Source organism: Nelumbo nucifera, chromosome 2 (genome assembly GCF_055504915.1).
Source record: "Nelumbo nucifera cultivar China Antique chromosome 2, China Antique-T2T, whole genome shotgun sequence".
In the NCBI taxonomy this organism is placed as follows: domain Eukaryota; kingdom Viridiplantae; phylum Streptophyta; class Magnoliopsida; order Proteales; family Nelumbonaceae; genus Nelumbo; species Nelumbo nucifera.
Genome location: NC_142650.1, coordinates 15,493,582 through 15,512,944, shown reverse-complemented (window position 1 = coordinate 15,512,944; position 19,363 = coordinate 15,493,582). Strand labels below are relative to the sequence as shown.

Here is a 19,363-nt window from a genome sequence, read left to right as displayed (position 1 = left end):
TCCCGCTACCACCTTCCAGTAAGGTTGGGTTGGGGGTACGAGTATTACCCATATGGGCGACCCCCTTCCAGTAAGGTTCAAAATTTTGAAATGTATTAGCCAATGCGTATCGTATTGAGAGCTTTCTGATATGTTCCTATAGGAGATATTTCAGGGTTTAACCCGATTCAGGGGGTAGACAAGCCTTAAACAGACCCATTTGAACTAGGTTTAAAAAAAAACTAAAAAAATAGAGAAGCAAGCCCCAATAAAGTCCAATACCTACAAGCATATCGGGTTGTATCGATATTTTGAACCTTGCCTCCTAGGTTGTGTAGTTTGTGATAGGTATCTCTTGAGTCTTGAGAGAACAGATTAACTGAATTGACCTAAAGTGTATGTGACCTACAACCAGTAAACACATAGAGCTCGGATCTCCTGCACTCGCTTTTGGTGTATGATGAAGTGCACTTCCATTCAAGTTTTTATAGGTCAGGCATGCATGAGCTTGAGATCTCACATGTGTGAAGTTATTATAAGGTGTGATTGCCCTTGTCCTTTTATCCTATTTTCTCATTTTGTTTTCAAATGAAAACAAAAGGGAAAAACCCTGGCTCTTCTTCTTCGTCAACCAGGAAAAATTCCTACGTTGCAGAGGCTTGACCTATGTTTATCTCTTGACCCCAATAACCACTCTCTGGTGCTGCAGATAATTTCCAAGGTCTTGTGGGTCTTCGATTTAAACATTGCTGGTTTTTATAAGTGAATGATTTAGACACTGGGAACGGCCATGAATAGTGGATTTGAAATAGAACCTCGATTCCTAACCACGTCAACCCAAAAGTGTAAGCCGTAACGGGCTTAAGAAATTGGATTCATATTATAATGATATATTGTTTGGTAAAGATTTTGTTTCTATAAGACAAGAGGGATGCAACAGCCATACTGGTTTCTATGCTCAAAATCTGCAGACTTTCGGACATTCTACGGTGTTGTGGGTTGAGATGGTCTATTTTTGAGTTTCCCTACAAGCTCTCTACCTTAAGATTTGGGCATCCTAGAAATTCATGGAAAGTGTTATTTAAGGGATGAGCTGTTCAAGAGAACCAATTCATCATATGCTAGGATTCAAATGAAATTGTATATAAACCCCTCCAGGGCCTCCACTCTGTGGAATTGAACGCAGATGCTTCTGTTTAAATCATAAAAAAAATAATGATCCGCAGTTTCCTACCCTTTGTTAAGAATCATGCTAATCAGTTTTTATGAACTTCCAAAATTATTCAAAAGGGAAAATATGTCTTCTCATTTTTTGCAGAGTAATAGGAGATGATAGTTTTGAAGCACCTCTGTTCCAATTGATAAGATATTAAGATCTAAAAACTCGACTCAACTTATTAAAGTTTTTTTTTTCATAATTTCTCTTTCCACTCAAGCTTCTTGGTACGATTTCTGTTCTTGTTCCTGCCCCTACTGAAGAAGAAGAAGAAGAAGAAAGGGTTTCTCTACAATCATTTTCCTTTGTTTCCATTGTTTTTGGAAATGGATGGATAAATTGTATATTTTTTTTCATTTTTACTTTTATTTTATATTTAAAAATAAGAAAATAGGAATGAAGAGAAGGCACGACCATGCCGTTGAATAACTTTGCACATGTGAAGATTTGAATTTGTGTTGGCTGTTGTGTAAAATCTTGAATGGAAGAGCAACCTCGCACACACCAATGTGAGTGCAGTACAGGAGATCCGGGCTCAAACATATAGGCCCAGTTTGGGAAGAGTGCAAATCCATAAATGCATAGTGCAAAATACATATTTGTAATTGCACTCTTCCCAAACTGAAGCATAAATGAATGATTTAAGTGCAGCGTACACAAGTGCAATAATAGATCCGGACAGTACAATTATGGGCCCCAAACAAAAGAGGTAGGTTTCATTAACTAGTTACATATAAAAATCACCCAAGTCCGATTTTGAACTGGAGGAGTAGTCAGGCTCAGTTGAGATCCTATCACTGTCCAGCATTTTACGCACAAGGTGACCACCCTCAGATTCCAATTTCCAACGCTCGTTTTCAGCTCAGCACATACCACGGTGATTTCAATGATACATAAGCTCTACCATTATTATTCACATTCATCCTAAACTCTAGCTCACCGAAGACAGAGATAACTAAGCATCTAGAGAGTAGTGATAGGATTGTAGTTTGTAGACATATGTCACATGTCTGTTCCATGCACCAAACAGATAAAGCCATTGCGGAGACGACCATGTGCAAAATAAAGCCACAAGTAACCTCATCCTTCGTCCAGACTGGATGGTGCTGTGATGTTATTCTTTCATGGAATAATCCAGCAAACCCCGTATAATGCATGAACTAGTACAATTCTAAGTTTAACGCAAATATTTGGAAAACCTGCATGGTACCGTCATGGCTCTGCAATTCCCCGTATTACGGTGAAGGTTTACACTTTTTGGAGTTCCGTACGTCTTCGGAACCAAAGGTAAAACAGATAGATATGAGGGCATACGTGGCCTAAAAATGCCAATCTACTAGATATGACCTCCTTATGGAGCTCCCTGCAACAAAATATTTCTGATGGCCAATTGTGATGTTCAAAGATAAAGCGCCTTCTGCAAAGAATCACAACATCAATAGACTGTAAACATGTTCAAACCTTGTACTTCAGATTGCATATACACTTCTGAACCAACCTTCCAGCCAAGATAATCCTCAGTCATGAAGAATTTCTTCTGAAGCCATGGGAGAGGAATGGTACTAGCATTTCATGTATGAATTGAACCACCATAACGCTAAACAATGTGGAAAAAGAACAAACCTTGTATTATATTACCACTAATGTCCATTCTTCTTTTATCAATTCCCTCCCCCCCCCCCCCCCCCCAAAAAAAAAAAAAAAAAAAACACTATAGTACTGTCATTGATGACCTAAAGCAGATTTTAAAGGACACAGAACATGGAACATTAAAGATATCATTAAGGAATACATACCACCAATTAGTTTACTAAAAAGAATCTCTGACAATCAAAAGGCCAAGTAGGAGTTGATCAACTCCACTGCATAGCAAGGGAAGTACCTCCACACCCCAAGAAGAAAATTCCCACAGATATAAGAAAGATCCAAGGATGTTATTCATATGATAAGGATCACCAGAACCTGCTTCAGTACAAACCTGGAAGTTCAATTTAATCCAATCCCTCACTTCTTAACACATCTCAAAACATCCCCCACAAGGTGCAAAGAACCAGTTACAAGGACCTGGTAAAAGCCAAGCAGAGGAAGAGAAAATGTTAAGCCCATAAAATCACATTTGTGCAAATGGAAACCAAACATTTCCATGAACCTGGAAAATGGACCACATCTTGCATTCTGTGCAGCCCAATAAACACATTGATCAGATAATACTAACTGGTTAGCCATTGCATCAAATAGCTTGAACTTTATCTCTTTGATCTATTTTATGATCATGTAACTGACTCTTCAGAAGTAGGAAATCAAGTGGATGTTTAGGGATATGGTGAAACCAAATCTCCAATCCATTCAATGAGTCCACCAATATATAGGGGTGATCATGGGCTGGGCCAGGCTGGGGACAGGCTTAGAACCTATGATAAAGGTTATAGTCCAGTCCCAGGCCCGGATATATATGGACCCAGGATGGGCTTTGGACCTATGGCATCAAATAATAAATTTTACTTATTTATAGTATTTAATATTATATGATGTGTATCGCATGTAGAAAAAAGTTGCATAGGCCTGGGATGGGCCAGGCTTGGCTTGGCTTTTGGCCTATGATATAAAAAATATGGGCTTCAACACATTGCTGTCTATCCTTTAAACAAATGAAGGCAAGACCTTCATTCTAATACTTGGGCGATGTGGGACATGGGACAACACTCACTACCTTTTGAGTGTTGTTACTTGTTCCACGTCCTACATTGCCCAAGTATTAGAATGAAGGTCTTGCCTTCATCTATTTATATGTTATAATGTTATACATACACAAGTTGGCGGGAGCCTCGTGCACTGGGCTGCTCTTTACATACACAAGTGGACTCACATGTCAACTCATGAATGTATAATATATATTAAAATATTTATGTAAAGCATTTAATATAAAATAAAATAAAACATATTTGTATACGTATAACATTTAAAGTATATACAATATAATTATATAAATATAGTATGCTATAATATAATTATATAATACATATTAGAGGTCAGGCCTAGACACAAAACCTGGGCCCAAGCCCAAAAATTTCCAGGCTAGGCTGGCTCAGGCTGGAGATCACCCCTATCCATATGTATGAAAGTATGAAAAATCACAATGTTAGTGGCTTGACACATTCCAATAGCTTGAAATATAAATAACAAAATAAAGTGATATAGATTAAAATAAGTAGAAAATCTTCCAGTTTCTTGCATTTATGCAGAAGGGGGACCTAGCAGGGAATTTCTGGCCAGTCATTTGATTTGAATTGTGATTGGTACTAGATTCTTCTTAAAGACATTTGACTTTGATGCATGCAATATTCTAACAAAACCCAACCAGATGGAAGTTTTTCTGATTCTATGACCATGACCAAATATTCATGTTACATCATGGACAAGATTGTGCCATCAAGTAAAATAGACTTGATATATCAATTATTCTTACTTAAAATGAAAGCTAGAATTACCTGAAAACGAACAGATTTATTCTGTTCGACGCTGTCCCTGAGCCATCTAATAGCTAATGGAAGCGAGGGAAACACTGAACTGCTTTCACAACTCATGAGATACTTTTCTTTATCTTCTTTACCTTCTTCGTAGATAGAGTCTGTGTTTTTGTCATCCCCTCCTACTAAGCGGATGAAACCATCAAAGCATACAGAAAAGGAAAATAAAAATGGTCTTAAATGCACTTTTCATTTATAATGATTAACATAGGACATTGCAAAACAAATAGAAGAGAAAGGAAAACATTGAATTTCATTCTTGTCACATTATGCAACATTTTACTGATAAAAGGAATTTGCTCATCCTAAAAGAGAGGCTGATTTATTTACCACTGGGAGGGAGGGAGGGAGGGAGGGAGGGGGAGAGAGAGAGAGAGAGAGAGAAAGAGAGGTTGATTAATTGATTACTCTTAAAATATATAACAGAAAAGAAAGGAACATTCATACTTTCATGGCCTTGGAATAATATAGACGAACAAAGATACCTTTCTTACCATGGATGAGGCTTTCCCACACTCTTTGTAGTGTCAGCTGCCAGGATAAATCCACTTGAGGATCAGTTTGTGGCACTGTGTAGGAGCCAACCTTGTTATACATTGACATGTTTGGTACAAAAAGGGCCTTCTGGAAGTGCACTCCTGCATTTGCAATCAAGATTCAATATGACCTTTGTCCACGGACTATCAATTTTGTTTGGATCAAAAAAAAAAAGTTAGAATTGAGTGGATGAGTTTGTAAGTCCAACTACACATAGCCTTATCATAGAATAATATAGAGATTTATCCTAGATGCCCTTCACAAATATTACCATGATGAGCACAAGCATTTATAAGGCGTGGAAGAAGTAGCTGAGGGTCTCGCACTGACATACAATTGAACAACAGTATCTGCACACATATTTCAAAGTTCAGCATATCATTGCTCATTCCAAGTGATGAGGCATTAAAGAAGGAAATGTAGAATCTTTGGCAAAATTGGTTTAGGTTACCCAGGTAAAACCCAATAGACCAATCTTTTCTGAGACTTTAAAAAGTGATGAAGATACAATAGAGCAATAAGCATGTGCCTTATGGTATAAGTATTTTATTTTCACTTGCTTCAAAAGTTCAGAAAGATGTCATTTAAGTTTCATGCATATATCGATAAATTGTCCAAGTTATGATATTCTCATTTGCAGTTTAAATTTCTGGCGTTTTCCTATAAAACATTAATACAGGGATCTAAAAAGATTTTTTTTTGATAAACAGGGATCTAATAAGATTTTAAAGCAACAAATTCTTACCTGTTTGGAGTTTTTCCTTAAGTCCTCCTTTTGGCATTTCCGCATTAGATCATTTGAACCTCTAGACTTATCCTGCAGCTGCTCCTTCAAGGGGTTTTGTTGCTGGATACCTTCTGCAATAGCAAGAGAAAACCACCTTGCACACATTTCCATGCTTTCAGGACTATGAGCCCCATCCAAGTAGAAAACTAGATCTCCAGTGCTTTCACCATTGAAATATGGATCAGGGACAATCTGAGCACGTCCTTGCAAACTGGCTGTTGTAAGCCCTTTGATGAACTGCTCAGGCAATGAACTCTATTTCCATCCCCCCCCCCAAAAAAAAAAAAAACATATATTCTCAGCATCACAATATATGGGCATAAAAAGGAAAAGGAACAAAAAAAATATAGAACTTACAATCTCATCCAGAAACATGCCTTCAAAATAGCCAGTCTTTTGGAGCCAAGTACGACAAAGAGCAACTGCAAGACCTGCGTTTAGATACTGGTGCTCTCCATGAAGCCCAAGTTCAAGACCATTCAGCAAGTTGATATCCAATGGGGGTGCTATTTGAAGAGGTACCTATAACCAGAAAGAAATAACTACATGGTAAAATTTACAACCTTTTTAACTTGTTACTGTAGCAAAGCCGGGGCTGGAATTTTAGGCCATGGACCCAGAGCCAGACAAAAAAAAGGTGGTTGGGGTGGGGCTTTTAATTGCTACAGGTATGTGGGGTGGGGGCCACTACACTAGTAAATTGAATATTTATAAAGGGAAAACGTTCGGGGGTGGGGAGGAAGCCACCTTGCCCTCGCCTAGTTCTGCCTCTCTTTGCTGGACATGCTGGACCATTCATCAGTCTACTAGGGCAAGATCTGGGATCTGGTTTCCTTCAGTTATTTATACTTAATCAAAAATTGGCCAAGGGATGGAAAGCCTAGTAAGTCATGGCTTGGGCAGCAGCACTGAGACAAGAATTATAAGCTCACCAATTGCTAAAGTTTTGCCTATTGTCTCATGAGTTAGTGATTTAACAAGCCATAAGCAACTATTGGAGGATTGGTGTTTTACACTAAAGGGAAATAAATGAACAAATATACATTATATAAGTATCAAAACAAATAACAATTTCCTATACCTGTTACATACTTTAAACAAGTTCAGATGGTCTAAATCATTGGAATAAACAATTACATTGCTGTTCTCAGGGCCAATAGGGGCTGGAAATTCAGTAAAAGCAGAGTTACAAGCTCAAATTCAAGGTTTGGAATTAGCCACAACAGCAGGCTTCAGAAACTTGTTGGTTGAAAGGGACTCCAAAACCACAACAGGCTGTCTGAGAGGTGACATGGATATGGTCTGTGGATGTTTAGGAATCATGTTCAAGAGAAAAGACAGTTGGTCCATAGATTGGAGTATGCTAACTTTCTTGCAGACTCTTTAGCTCAAGAAGGGCTAATAGATAGAGCCTGATATGGAATCGGTGTTTATCCTTTAAATTAAAATCTCTTCATTAGGGAGAAGCAATTAGCTAGCTTCATGATCATGGTGTAAAATTTTTGATATGCCATACATAAATACTGTATATTATTATTAGTATCATAAAATTTTATAGTTACTAATAAAATAATAATTGGTATACAAAGCAGGATGTATGTTAGATGATTCAAACTTGAATGGCAAATTCAACTTCAGGGATAAAAAGAATGGGTACAACTTACATCCAGCTCAGAAGCCTTCTTCTCAAGCACAGACATAGCTTCATCAAGTTGTGGCACAGTAAAGGCTGGAATTCCATGCTGTAATAAAACACACACAAACCAAAAATAAAAATAAAAGAAAAAATAAAAGCATAAGAATGTCTAATACACAAGGGTGTTACAATTAGAATATGGTTTCATTTAACCAATAATATTGGGTAAGTTTTATAAATAAACAAGGTTCAAAGACCACCTTGAATATACCAGCTTTCTCCCCTGCAATCTCTCCAAGGGTATTTCCTGTAGCAAACATTCAGTAATAAAGGATGAAAACTTACTACACATCCTTATTTTGATATACCAAAATATCTGATTAGATTTCTAGACTTAAAATGATGTTCCTCGCCACGAAATTTCAGAAGGAAATCCATTCCAGCAGGAAAGAGAAGTCATCTAAAATATGAGCCAACCTCAATGACCTTTCAAGCATTATGATCTCACATCTTTTGTAGTTTGTTTAACTTTGCACAGAGTTGCTGATAGATTCTAATTCAAGATCAATAAAATTTATAAAATATCAAGGCATGATAGGAAACTATGCTAGTACAAGGAAAAGCTTACATTACACACATGTATCATGCTTTTAATTGGTAACAATAAAAAATCTTATTAATTATATAAAAGAATAATGTACAAGAAAAACAGTGTGGGAGGCACCTCTTAGTTTGATAGCCCTGCTAGCCCCAAACTATAATCCTTTTTACAGTCCCATCTTGAGCCATTACACCCCAATACAGCTTTCTTCTGGCTACTTCTTTCTTAGCTAATTCATTATCCAGGTAGTAGGATGATCTCAGAGTCTATATACAATTCTACATACTACTTTCAGCTCTTCCATCTTTCTAATCTCCCTCAATGTGTCTATACCTTTGAACCCCCCCCCCTCCACCTCTAAATTTACATAATTTACTGAGGCAATGAGTCTCAATGATGTAGGAAGTAGGACAGGTGGTCCTATAGGAGCTAGGTGGGATGAACAATTATAAGAATGACTCAAGAAGGTGAATTGAAGCTTTAGAAGAGTTTATGGGACCATCTAAAATGTGCAATTTGACCTTTGAACGTTTCTGAATCAGATTTAACAATTCATCAATCTCCTTGGACCTGGACCAATGGAATCTACAAGAACCAAGGAAGTAGGTTTCAGAATAGAATTTTCTATGAAAATTTGTTTACAGATTTAGAATATGGAAATGTGTAGGGGCAATTTAATTTGAAAAGGTTCCGCATAGTTTGGACACAAAAGGATGGAAATCCTCCTTTGTGAGGAAAAATTCCAAATTTTGAAAACTAGGATTTTGTTTGGAATTTTGGGTTGAACCTTGATAGAGTATATAATAATGGAAAATAATGAGGAATGACCAAGTTTGGTAGGGATATGAATTTGTCTTGCACAAAAAGATGGAAATGTTTCAAGGAGAAAAGTATTGCGAGAAGGGGAAGGGAGAAACTTAGTTGGGTTATGTGCAGGGTCCCAAAGAGTGATTTGAAGCCTTGTTGAGAGCTATAAGAGATACTAACCAGAAGATATTGATTAAATCTGTAATAGAGAATTAGAAGAGAAGAGAGAGAATATAGAAAGGAGGGAGGAAAAGAGGGGAGAGAGAGAGAGAGAGAGTGAAGGTTTGCTTTGAGAAGAAATGCACAGGGAAGACTCATGCAACTCTAAAAAACTGTCAATCCATTCTGTCCAAAAAATGGCTTACAAAATGTATTTATAGAAAAATAATAGGGCTTGGCTCGCTGTTCATTGAACTTACAAAATTGCCACTAGAAAGCTTCGGCCAAAAGAAAGCATCATAATTCCTATTCAACTATGAAACCTTAAATGCAACTTAAATAAGACCCAAACAACATAACTATCAAACTAAACCCCACCAGAATTAAGTAAAATTACCAAATATCCATAAAGCAGAAAATTACTCAAAAGTTAAAAAAAATCCAGATACTCCTAGATTGATTCTACGACCATCTTGATGCCCAAATCACTAAGCTCTTGACAAACTGCAAACAGTTCTGCCTGAGTAGAGTTCCCCTTCTGAATAGGACCCGAAAGCAGCACATACATATACACTTGTTATGCACATGATGATATTTGAGAAACATCCATATTAATTAGTGCAGTATATATTCCATTGCAGCTTTGAATATTTAGCAGCAAATGATATATTCTTCTATTTGAGCAACAATACTGCCTCAGAAAACATGCCTGTGTATATTTTCGTCACTTGCTTTTAGTACAGATATTCAAAAGTTGCACTAGGAGATAAGACAAAACAAAATTCCAAGTTCATGATTACTAACCAAGAATTTCCATGTGGTCGTACCCAAGGGAAGATATTCCACACACTATTGGTGCCTGTACCTAAAAAGAGAATTCCAAATTGCATTAAGTCATACTCAACAGATTCCCCAACAACTGTATCCTGTATCAAGTTCATCTAATCTAATACATACTAGTCGCACACACACAAGTACAGGGAAAAAAAAAGCTAGTCAATGATTCAATGATATCTCGAGAGAATGGACCAATGAATGTTTATCAGAATACTCTTGTAAAACAAAGTAGTACATACCACATTTGTCGCATCATACTTTCCTCCTAATCCCACCTCCAAAATAACAACATCTACCTGCATAATGATTATAACATCAAAGAGAAAGGTAGTGTAGTAGTTCCACCTCATCCATGCAAAGAAGATCCATTAAGGGCATGTTTTAAAGGTCCAAAAGCTGTATCAATTAAATAGAAAGATAATAACATAATCTTAACCTGCTCTGCTGAGAATATCTTGAAGGCAAGCAAAGCAAGGAAGCGGAAGTAGGTAGGCATCGGTATATCTTCATTACTTCTTTCCTGTGCACAAAGTGGAGAAATTGTCATGAAATAAACACTTCATTATGGTCTACTATCCCCAAGAATGAGAATTCAACATTTTTTAGTAGTTTGATCAGTACGGAGGTGCATCTCCTATGTACAATATGAGAGTGGAAGGAATCATAATAAATATACATTGGGAAGGGAAAGAATCATAATAAATATACATTGAGAAGGGAAGGGAAGGGAAGGGCAGACATGCTCATAGTGAAGTGATGTATATCGCCACATTTCGTGCATAGTGAAAAGGGGTGGTGTCTCTGGAGTCATGCATTTGTGGAGAATGAAATGCCCAATGCATTAAGATTTACAAGGTACCTGAATAACAAGGACACTGTGATTCAACAATGAAAAATATTTAGACATGGCAGCGCTTCAGACAATTTGGAATTTATATTAGGTTAAAAACTTAAAATTCCAATTCCAATTCTAAACCTGGTATAAACAATACAACAAGGTTACCCAGAGTGCATAGGCCAGGAAACTGTAACTGGATAAAAAGCTATAGCTGGAGACATAAAAAGGAAGAAAACAAAAACAATAAGTAGAAAACCAGAGGCCAAAAAGATTTTTGTAACTCAGCTTGCAAGTCTATGCCCAAGGAAGAGGGAGCTTGATCCACTATACTAGAAAAATAGAAGAAGATACATCCAGAAGACTTAGCCAACTCCTACTCGTTCTATCAGCCTAACGAAAAGCAACCAATGGTTATACAAGCCTCCAACAAAATAACAGCCAAAAATTACAAACGACCCCCATCCTGGGCATCCTGGTTGTTCAAGGTTTTGGGAGGGGTGGACTGGATACAGACATAACCTTTGGCATTTTTTGCACAAAGTAGCCGCTCTTGTACAAGTTGATCACCACATGAAAGGTTGATTAAAGTAGAGTTCCAACTACTAAAACACTTTACAATCAATAACCTCTAAGGTATTTTGTCAAGGTCAACTAGCTCAAGAGCTTGAGGAAGGTCATTGGTTCTATTGTTTCAAAACAACAAGGAGCTTCTGTATTTATTAGGCATATCCAAGATGAGGCTCTAGTGGAAAATGAACTGATTGATTCAAGAATAAGAAGTGAAAAACCTGTTATTGTTTGTAAAATTGATCTTGAGAAAGCTTATGATCAACCAACTGGGATTTCTTGAAGTATATGCTCAGAAGAATGAAATTTGGCCAAAAATGGAAGAACTAGATCAATGTGTGTATTTCACTATTTCTAGTCCATGATTCTCCATTTTTAAGTAATGGCCCTGCCTGCAGTAATTTCCCTTGCTCAGAAGGGATGAGACAGGGTGATTCATTATCGCCACTCCTATTTCTTATTGTGATGGAGAGTTTGAACAGAATGACAACAAAAGCTGAGATTGGAGGCTTATATAAGGGCTTTGAAGTTGGAAACACCATTGCTTGCTTTAATTATAAAAAAAAAGGTTCCATTGCTTCAGTTTGTAGATGACACCCTATTCTTTTATGATGTGGATGTCAACCAAGTAAGACATCTAAAGACTCTCTTCTACTGGTGCAAGGTGGTTTTGGGCCTGAAAGTGAAATACTCAGAATGAGATGATTCTAGTTGGAGAGGTTGAAAAAGTTAATGTGTTGGCCAATGAGCTTGGATGTAAGATTGGATCCTTCCCCTTTAAGTACTTGGGTCTTCCACTTGGTGTCAAATATAATTTAAAAAACATATAGAACCTGGTGGTAGGTGGCTGTGGATAAGTCTACAATTTGGGTTGGGTTAGCCCGAACCCAACCCAAAAAAGTTAGGTTGGGTTGAGTTGAGTTCGGGTTAGGGTTAGGGTTAAGGAGAGTGGAGACCAACCCAACCGAACCTGAACTTGACTTAGCCTCATATTTGTATGTATAAATATTATATAAATATTTATTTATGTTTGTAAGTACTTATGTATAATGCATGCATGAATGTATCTATATGCAATATTGTATCCGTGTATGTTAACAATTTTAAGTTTAAAGGAAAAATTTTTCAAAAGCATAATAACCATGTCCTCTTACAATAATGCTAAAACTGAATTGACTTCAACCCTTGAGCCTAAGAAATAAGAACATTTGGTGAAAGAAAGTAGAGAAGCCAGGCCAACCTGAGCCCAACCAGAAGTTTGGAACCCAACCCAAAGAACTTCAGGTTGGGTTAGGCTTGACCTCAACCCAACCTAGCCCATCCCAACTTGCACTTAGGGGTGGATACGAACCAAGCTTTTTTCACGAGCTATTCAAGCTCAGCTAGTGAAAAGCTCACTTTGGCTCGGTCTAAACCAAGCTTTGAGTTGAGCTACAGACTCGTTTGCTAATCAAGCTAAGCTCAAGCTTATTATATACAATATTTTTAATTTTGATATGTATAATAATAAATATTTTTTATCAGCAACTCAGAAAATGATTTCATTAAGAAAAATTAATGAAGTACAACAAGAAGTTGTGAAGGATACAAATAGACACCCTGTGTCTAAACCCCAAGCACTACAACTGAGCCTAAAATATAGACTGTCTTTGTACTCCTTGCTTAGCAAGACCATCCGCCAAACAGTTGCAGATCTTCTGACGCATTGGACTTGAATAGACATGTCCCTAGAAAGCCAATTGTACCTCCTAAGGTTGTTCCTTAGATGCCAAGAGACTCCTTCCCCTTTCTTTAACTAGTCCCCCACTATTTTGGAATCTTCTTCAATGATTAGCCTTTCAAAACCCATTTCCTTGGCTTTCTCAAGACCAAAGACAGCTGCTAAAACTTCTGTTCTAGCCACATCATTTTACTCAACTAGACCTGAAAATAAGGTGCAAATATTACCTTCCTCATTCCTAATCACCCTTCAATTCAAGAGGGGCCTGGGTTGCCCACACAACTCCCATCAAAATTGTTCCAACCAGGCACAAGGCGGAGGTGACCAATCCACTGCTGCAATCTGTCTTCTAGAAGAAGAGGCAGCTATAGCCCCCCAAGATCTGAAGAAATCATCAACTTTAAAATCTGAGAAAAGAACCGAGATCTTGGCCTATTGTGCAACTCTTAGGGTTATGACCTCAATCAATGCCTCATTGGTTCTTTCCTTTCCCCCAAAAATTCTAGAGTTTCTTTCCTCCCAAACTGTCCAAACCACTGCTGCCCTTGTGCATTTCCACATCAAACTGCCCCTCCTAGTAGGACAGCCACAAGCAGAAGGGCTAAACAATTCTCCCAAGTTAATAGGAGGAAGCCAACTGCAACAAATGACGAAGCAAACTAGTCCCAAATAAAACCAACAAATGGGCAGGAAAGAAGGAGATGAACTGCATTCTCACCGTTAAGCTTGCATAAGCAGCACCATTTGGGAGAAAGCACCAGTTTGGCCTCTTCCTTTGAAGTTTATCACAGGTATTAATGCAGCCATGATACACTTCCCAACAAAAAGCACAGACTCTAGGAGGGATGGAAGAGTACCAAATTTCCTTAACAGGGAAGGTATGAGAAGGGGAGGGTAAGAAAGATACAAGGAAGTTAAAAAAAAAAAAAATAAAGACTTACAAGTGAGGGACCCAACTGAATTGAGGGTCAACGCTCTACTATCCACACCCCCATAATAATAATTTTTATATGTGTACGTTTTTACATGTATAATTTTTTATTTTTATATGAAGCTTGGCTCACTGTTGAGCTCGAGCCAAGCCGAGTTCAAACAGCTAGATATTTGGCTCGACTCGGCTAAAACTCACACCTACTTGCAGCCCTAACTATGGAGACTCTTTAGTGAACCAGAAAGCTTTTGGAGAAAGATAATTATGGGAAAATATAGCCTCCATGATAATGGATGGAATACGATCTCTTATGACTGCAGCCATTGAAAGGGCATTTATAAAGCTTATCCCCACTTTCTGAGAGGTCTAAGATACAAGGTGGGTGAAGGGAGCAGGGTTGGGTTCTGAGGAGATTCTTGGTGTGATGACTGCCCATTGAAAGTTCTGCTTCCAGATCTGTACAGGTTAGCCAGCAACAAGAATGCAAAAATTGGTAATTCTTATAACATCATAAGGGACAATTTTATTTGAATCCTGTTTTCAGGAGAAAGTTCAATGATTGGGAATTGAGGCACATCTCTTATCTGCTATCCTTACTTCAGAATCAGACCTATAGCAATGAGGAGAGGGATTCAAAAACATGGAAGTGGCACAATTCTGGTATTTTTTCTGTCAAATCCTTCTACAGGCATCTATCTGAAGCATAGCCAAGAGCTTTTCCATTTAAAGAGGTTTGGGGCAATGTGGCTCCCTCTAAAATTAAGTTTTTCTCAATGTTGGTGGTGCTGGATAAATGTCAGACTAAAGAATATTTAAGAGGTGTGGATTTGGAGAGCACTGTGTGTAGCCTTTGTGAAGAGCACCTGGAATCTTTTAGCCATTTGTTCATTCAATGCAACTTTCCTAGAAGCTTGTGGGCTCACTTTCAAAATGAAATCCATTGGAAAAGGGTGTCATTCTAATTCTATTGCAGATCTTTTAGGTGGATGGTATGTTCAGAATATGAGCAAGAAAGGCAGATCAGCTTGGGTAGTAATTCCCTTGGCCATAATCTGGGTTAAATGGATGGAAAGAAATTCTCGGCTTTTTGAAAACAAGAAGAGCTCAATGGAGTCTGTAATTAATTCTGCTTTTGGTTTGATTAGGAACTGGCTCTCTGCTAACAATACTTACAGAGGAAAGTTTTGCCATTATTTTTTGTCTAGACTTTTTTGGCCCTTCTTAATACCCTTCTTAATACTTACAAGGGTGTTTATAGAGATACTTAATACAATACATTACTTTACCATTTTCAATATATATATATATATATATATATATAAGGGTGGGTAGGGAAGGTTTCATTGGGGATGCCCAGGGCCGGGTGCTAACCTGTAATCTGTTTTTTTTTGTAGGCTGCTTTTGTAAAATTATTTTTCCCTTTTTTTCTCTTGGGTGAGACACCCGGTAAGGTGTTCTGATGTTCTGTTTCAATGAAATATTTCCATTACTGGTCAAAAAATCCATGGAAAAACAAATCAATTTTCCAACTCTCTTACTACTAATGAACTGCTTCAATTCAAGCCATCTATCCCAAATGATAGCTCCAACACCTCCAGTAATAACACCCTTTTGGGCAAATTTTAGATGAATCTGCCTACAATAAGTTGATTTAAAAGTTGTTAGCAACACTCAAACATGAAGATGTGGCTACCTTTTGAATCTAATTAAATTCAAACTTCCTCTTGGCTCTTAGTCCAACAAGGTGCCTTGATAACTCTTAGTGCTCAAAGAGTTAATGAGGATTTGTCCAATCCATCCTGTGTGAGCTATGGCTTGAAATGATTGAGGAAGTTAATTCTTCTCCTGCTTCCTCAATGATTTACATATTCCTATTGTTCTTATAAAAGGGACGTGCCAATGTAGACATCATCCCATATGTCTTTCTTTCATATTCTTCATTCAACCATCATGTTGTACATCTAGTTCTGCTATTCTCTGTGTCAGTTCCTCATGATACAGCAAAGGCTTTGTCTATACCTGAGTGTAGAGAAGCCATGAAAGAGGAGATGAATACTCTTAAGAATGACACTTAGCAACTGGTTGATATGCCTAAAGGGAGAAAAAAGCATGCTGGGTGTAAATGGGTATTCACTATCAAACATAGAGAAGATGGTATAATTGAATGCATGGCTATAACAAACCTATGGTATTGATTACCAGACCCGTTCAATCTTATCCATTAATTTTTAGAATTTTTCCTACATTCTGTCAATATCCTATTGGATGAGGGCTGTGTGGTGTATTTCCAATAATATAAATCTTGCCATAAACCATTATTGGTTATTGTAGGATGGTGCAACGTCACTTCATGTTTTTAAATTCCAGCTTTCCCTTAAATTTGGACAAACCAGAAAGAAATCCCAGAAGTTCTAAATTCTGGGGAAAAAACGATTAGAAAGCACATAAAATTTTGTACTCGTCCGATGTACAGCCTCTGGTTGTACAAAGGCTTTTTCCTTTTTGATTAATTGAATTGATACTTCACCTTTTCTAAAAAATAGTAAAAATAATGACTGAAATATTCAAGATAACAAATTTGGTCAAAAACTCAAAACACCTTCAAGATTTCATTAAACAAGAACATCCTATCATTATAAATAGATTGAGACATCCAGAGTTCTATACCTTCAGTCTATCCCAACACCACCAGAAGTAAGCTAAAAATTTTTCTTCACATATGTCCACTCTGCAATAGCAAATCAGAAATTGGAACAATCAGAAATTTCATAAGACTTACATGCAAAAATGTTTCACTTTTAGCTGTTACATTGCCAGTGATAAAACTCCACATAACAAGAAAAAGATATTAAATCTGATGGAATAAAAATAAATCAAATGTTCCAGGAAAGTGCACTAGGTTTGTAACATATAAATGTTCCAGCAACTGAACTGAATAATTTAGTTTAAGCTAAAGCTAGAAAACAATATTTCAAACCTTCCTGCCCCAGTTCAACTGAAAATCTAACAACAGAATTTAACCAGTCAATCTCATCAAAAGAAACTAAAAATCCAAGGACAATCAACTTCTTTAGCGGGGCTCCTTGAATCTAGGGTCTTAAGTTTGAACAAAATTTTGACAGTTAGCTTTACTTCTGACTTTGACCAACTTCAAAATTTGGTCATATCAATTCAGTCCTGTTTCAGTTTTTCAGTTATCAGAAATTGCTGAAAATTAGAAGAAATCATGGTTGTCCTGCAGAAAACAACTAGACTCCTTCAACTTGAAGTAGAAACTCCTGTATATGTTTTATGATATTGAAATAAACACAAACAATTTGGAAGCTAAATGCCATGTACAAAATTATATAGAATTTGAATATTATCAATTGTAATGCCAAGTAGAAATTCATGTAAATTATCTACTAATTCAGAACTCACCCATCTAACCGGAATCTTTCTCGGACATCAATGAGATGAGGAGACGTGAAAAGCCCAGTATGGAATCCACAATTCCGCAGTATAGATTCGGTAAGCGTGCACGTTGATCCCTTTTTCAGGCATATGTAACAACAGTATATTGTTAGTTTGTCATACACCGAAAAAAGAATCATTGATCCACAAATCTTAAAGATACAGTTAGGATGAATGTATTCACGGACAATGGTTTTCAGCTGAGCACTAAGTTTAGCTACAACACAGAAATGATACCTTCCCTTTGGTGCCAGCAACGTGAATAACCTTCATCTCAGAAATTGGACCATCCAGCTCCAGCATCTACAGTGCAAAAAGCACTAAGCTATAAGCTCATCCAGACTACATACCAAATCTAACAAACCTCAATTATGCTATAATCACCTTCAAATAATCGAACAGTATATCGAATCGATCTCCCTTGTTGGATCGATCCGCACGAGTACGTTTAGTAATCAAAGAGGAGAGCGCCTCCAGGGCCTCTTCATATGGAGATACTGCGTGTTTCTGCTCAGGCAATTCAGTGTGACCTACAGATACACAAAAGCAAACAGAACGAAACTTATTGAATAAGAACGATTACAAATCAAGAACAGGAGTTCAACTTCTGTTACAAGCCATCCGACTCAAATCTCTGAATTGACAAGATTGAGCATCCGACTAACGGAGGGAATGCAACAGCATAAGCGCACGAAGAGAGAAGCGAGCGTAATACCTCCTGACATGTTGGCTCGGCCCTGGAGGGAAGAAGAAAGAAATCTACAGATACAAGAACAAAGGACGCAGACTTTGTAGGCTGTATTTAATAGAGGGTGGCGGATATCAGGATGAGTTTGGATTTTCGAACACCACAAAGAGTGACCGACGGGAAATCTTGACCATCCCTTGAAAAACCAAAACCTTGTTTTTTTTCAAAAGAAAATTACAAAGTTTTGACGGTACAGTATCTTACATCGGCTTTAAGGGCCGGTATGGCACAGATTTACATCAATGGAAGTGCTTTCTCAAGCGTGGCAAAGCGACTAGCGACTAGCGAGTATGATACGGATTGAACAAAAAATAGAAAAAATAAATGAATAAAAAAATACAGGATAACAGGAATGAGGATGCTCAATTGCGCGAAGGAGATAAGAGTTTTTTTTGAGTAGTTTGCCTAAACCACCCTGAAGTTTTTGACCATTGATGAAATCTCTTCTTTTGAAATTTGATAATTGCAATTACCTCCTCTGTATAACAAGGTTGCAAGTGGATCCTCTCTTAGAATCTTAAAAAATGCATGAAAATGTCTAACATACTCATACAGCAATTATTGAGTTTGTTTTCTACCTAAAAAACAATACAAATTTTATAAACAATAAAAAAATAAAAGAGAATTTAAAGTCGTAGCTTTACCTTTGAATGATTGGTATGACAGAAATTTTTGAAAATAAATCAATTTAAGAAGAAATATTGGAAGGGTTTGGGCTAGTGATTCATATGAATAAACAAATTAGAAATAAACATTTTGGCCAAAATAATTACATAGGTATTTTGGACATTTTCATGTCTTTTTAGAGAATTCTAACAAAAAGAGTCTATTTGTAACTATATTAAACAGTTCAAGAGAGATTATTACAATTATCAAACTTCATAAGAGATTTCAATAACAATCATAAACTTTAGGAGGTGTTTCAGCAATTTACCCTTTTTTTTGTGTGGTGGGTGGGTTAGAAAGGTGGAGATTGGTGTAATAGCATGGTTATCATGCGTGCAAATAAAGATAACAATG

General features: G+C 37.1%; 1 protein-coding gene and 1 long non-coding RNA gene across 5 annotated transcripts; both read right to left on the bottom strand.

Annotated features, from left to right (window-relative positions):
• Nucleotides 1-2,384: 2,384 nt before the first annotated feature.
• LOC109114697 (uncharacterized) lies at nt 2,385-2,834 on the bottom strand. The gene is made up of 2 exons (XR_002022636.2): nt 2,694-2,834; nt 2,385-2,612 (listed from the first exon to the last, which is right to left on the bottom strand). It is a non-coding gene; the product is annotated as an uncharacterized LOC109114697 (long non-coding RNA).
• An 89-nt stretch (nt 2,835-2,923) lies between these two features.
• Nucleotides 2,924-18,951, bottom strand: DFB (DHFS-FPGS homolog B). 4 transcript variants are annotated; one of them, XM_010258479.3, is made up of 16 exons: nt 18,311-18,951; nt 17,980-18,125; nt 17,833-17,898; nt 17,563-17,672; nt 16,810-16,870; nt 10,523-10,606; nt 10,326-10,382; nt 10,054-10,114; nt 7,943-7,989; nt 7,711-7,788; nt 6,404-6,568; nt 6,005-6,301; nt 5,531-5,609; nt 5,217-5,360; nt 4,684-4,847; nt 2,924-3,259 (listed from the first exon to the last, which is right to left on the bottom strand). In XM_010258479.3, exons 1-16 carry the CDS (start codon nt 18,318-18,320, stop codon nt 3,200-3,202), a joined length of 1,629 nt encoding a protein of 542 aa, XP_010256781.1. In that variant the 5' UTR covers nt 18,321-18,951; the 3' UTR covers nt 2,924-3,199. The 4 variants fall into 4 exon arrangements, with proteins under 4 accessions (XP_010256781.1, XP_010256779.1, XP_010256780.1 ...); XM_010258477.3 differs by having other exon boundaries at nt 5,208-5,360; nt 18,311-18,948; XM_010258478.3 differs by having other exon boundaries at nt 4,684-4,844; nt 5,208-5,360; nt 18,311-18,948.
• Nucleotides 18,952-19,363: the final 412 nt, after the last annotated feature.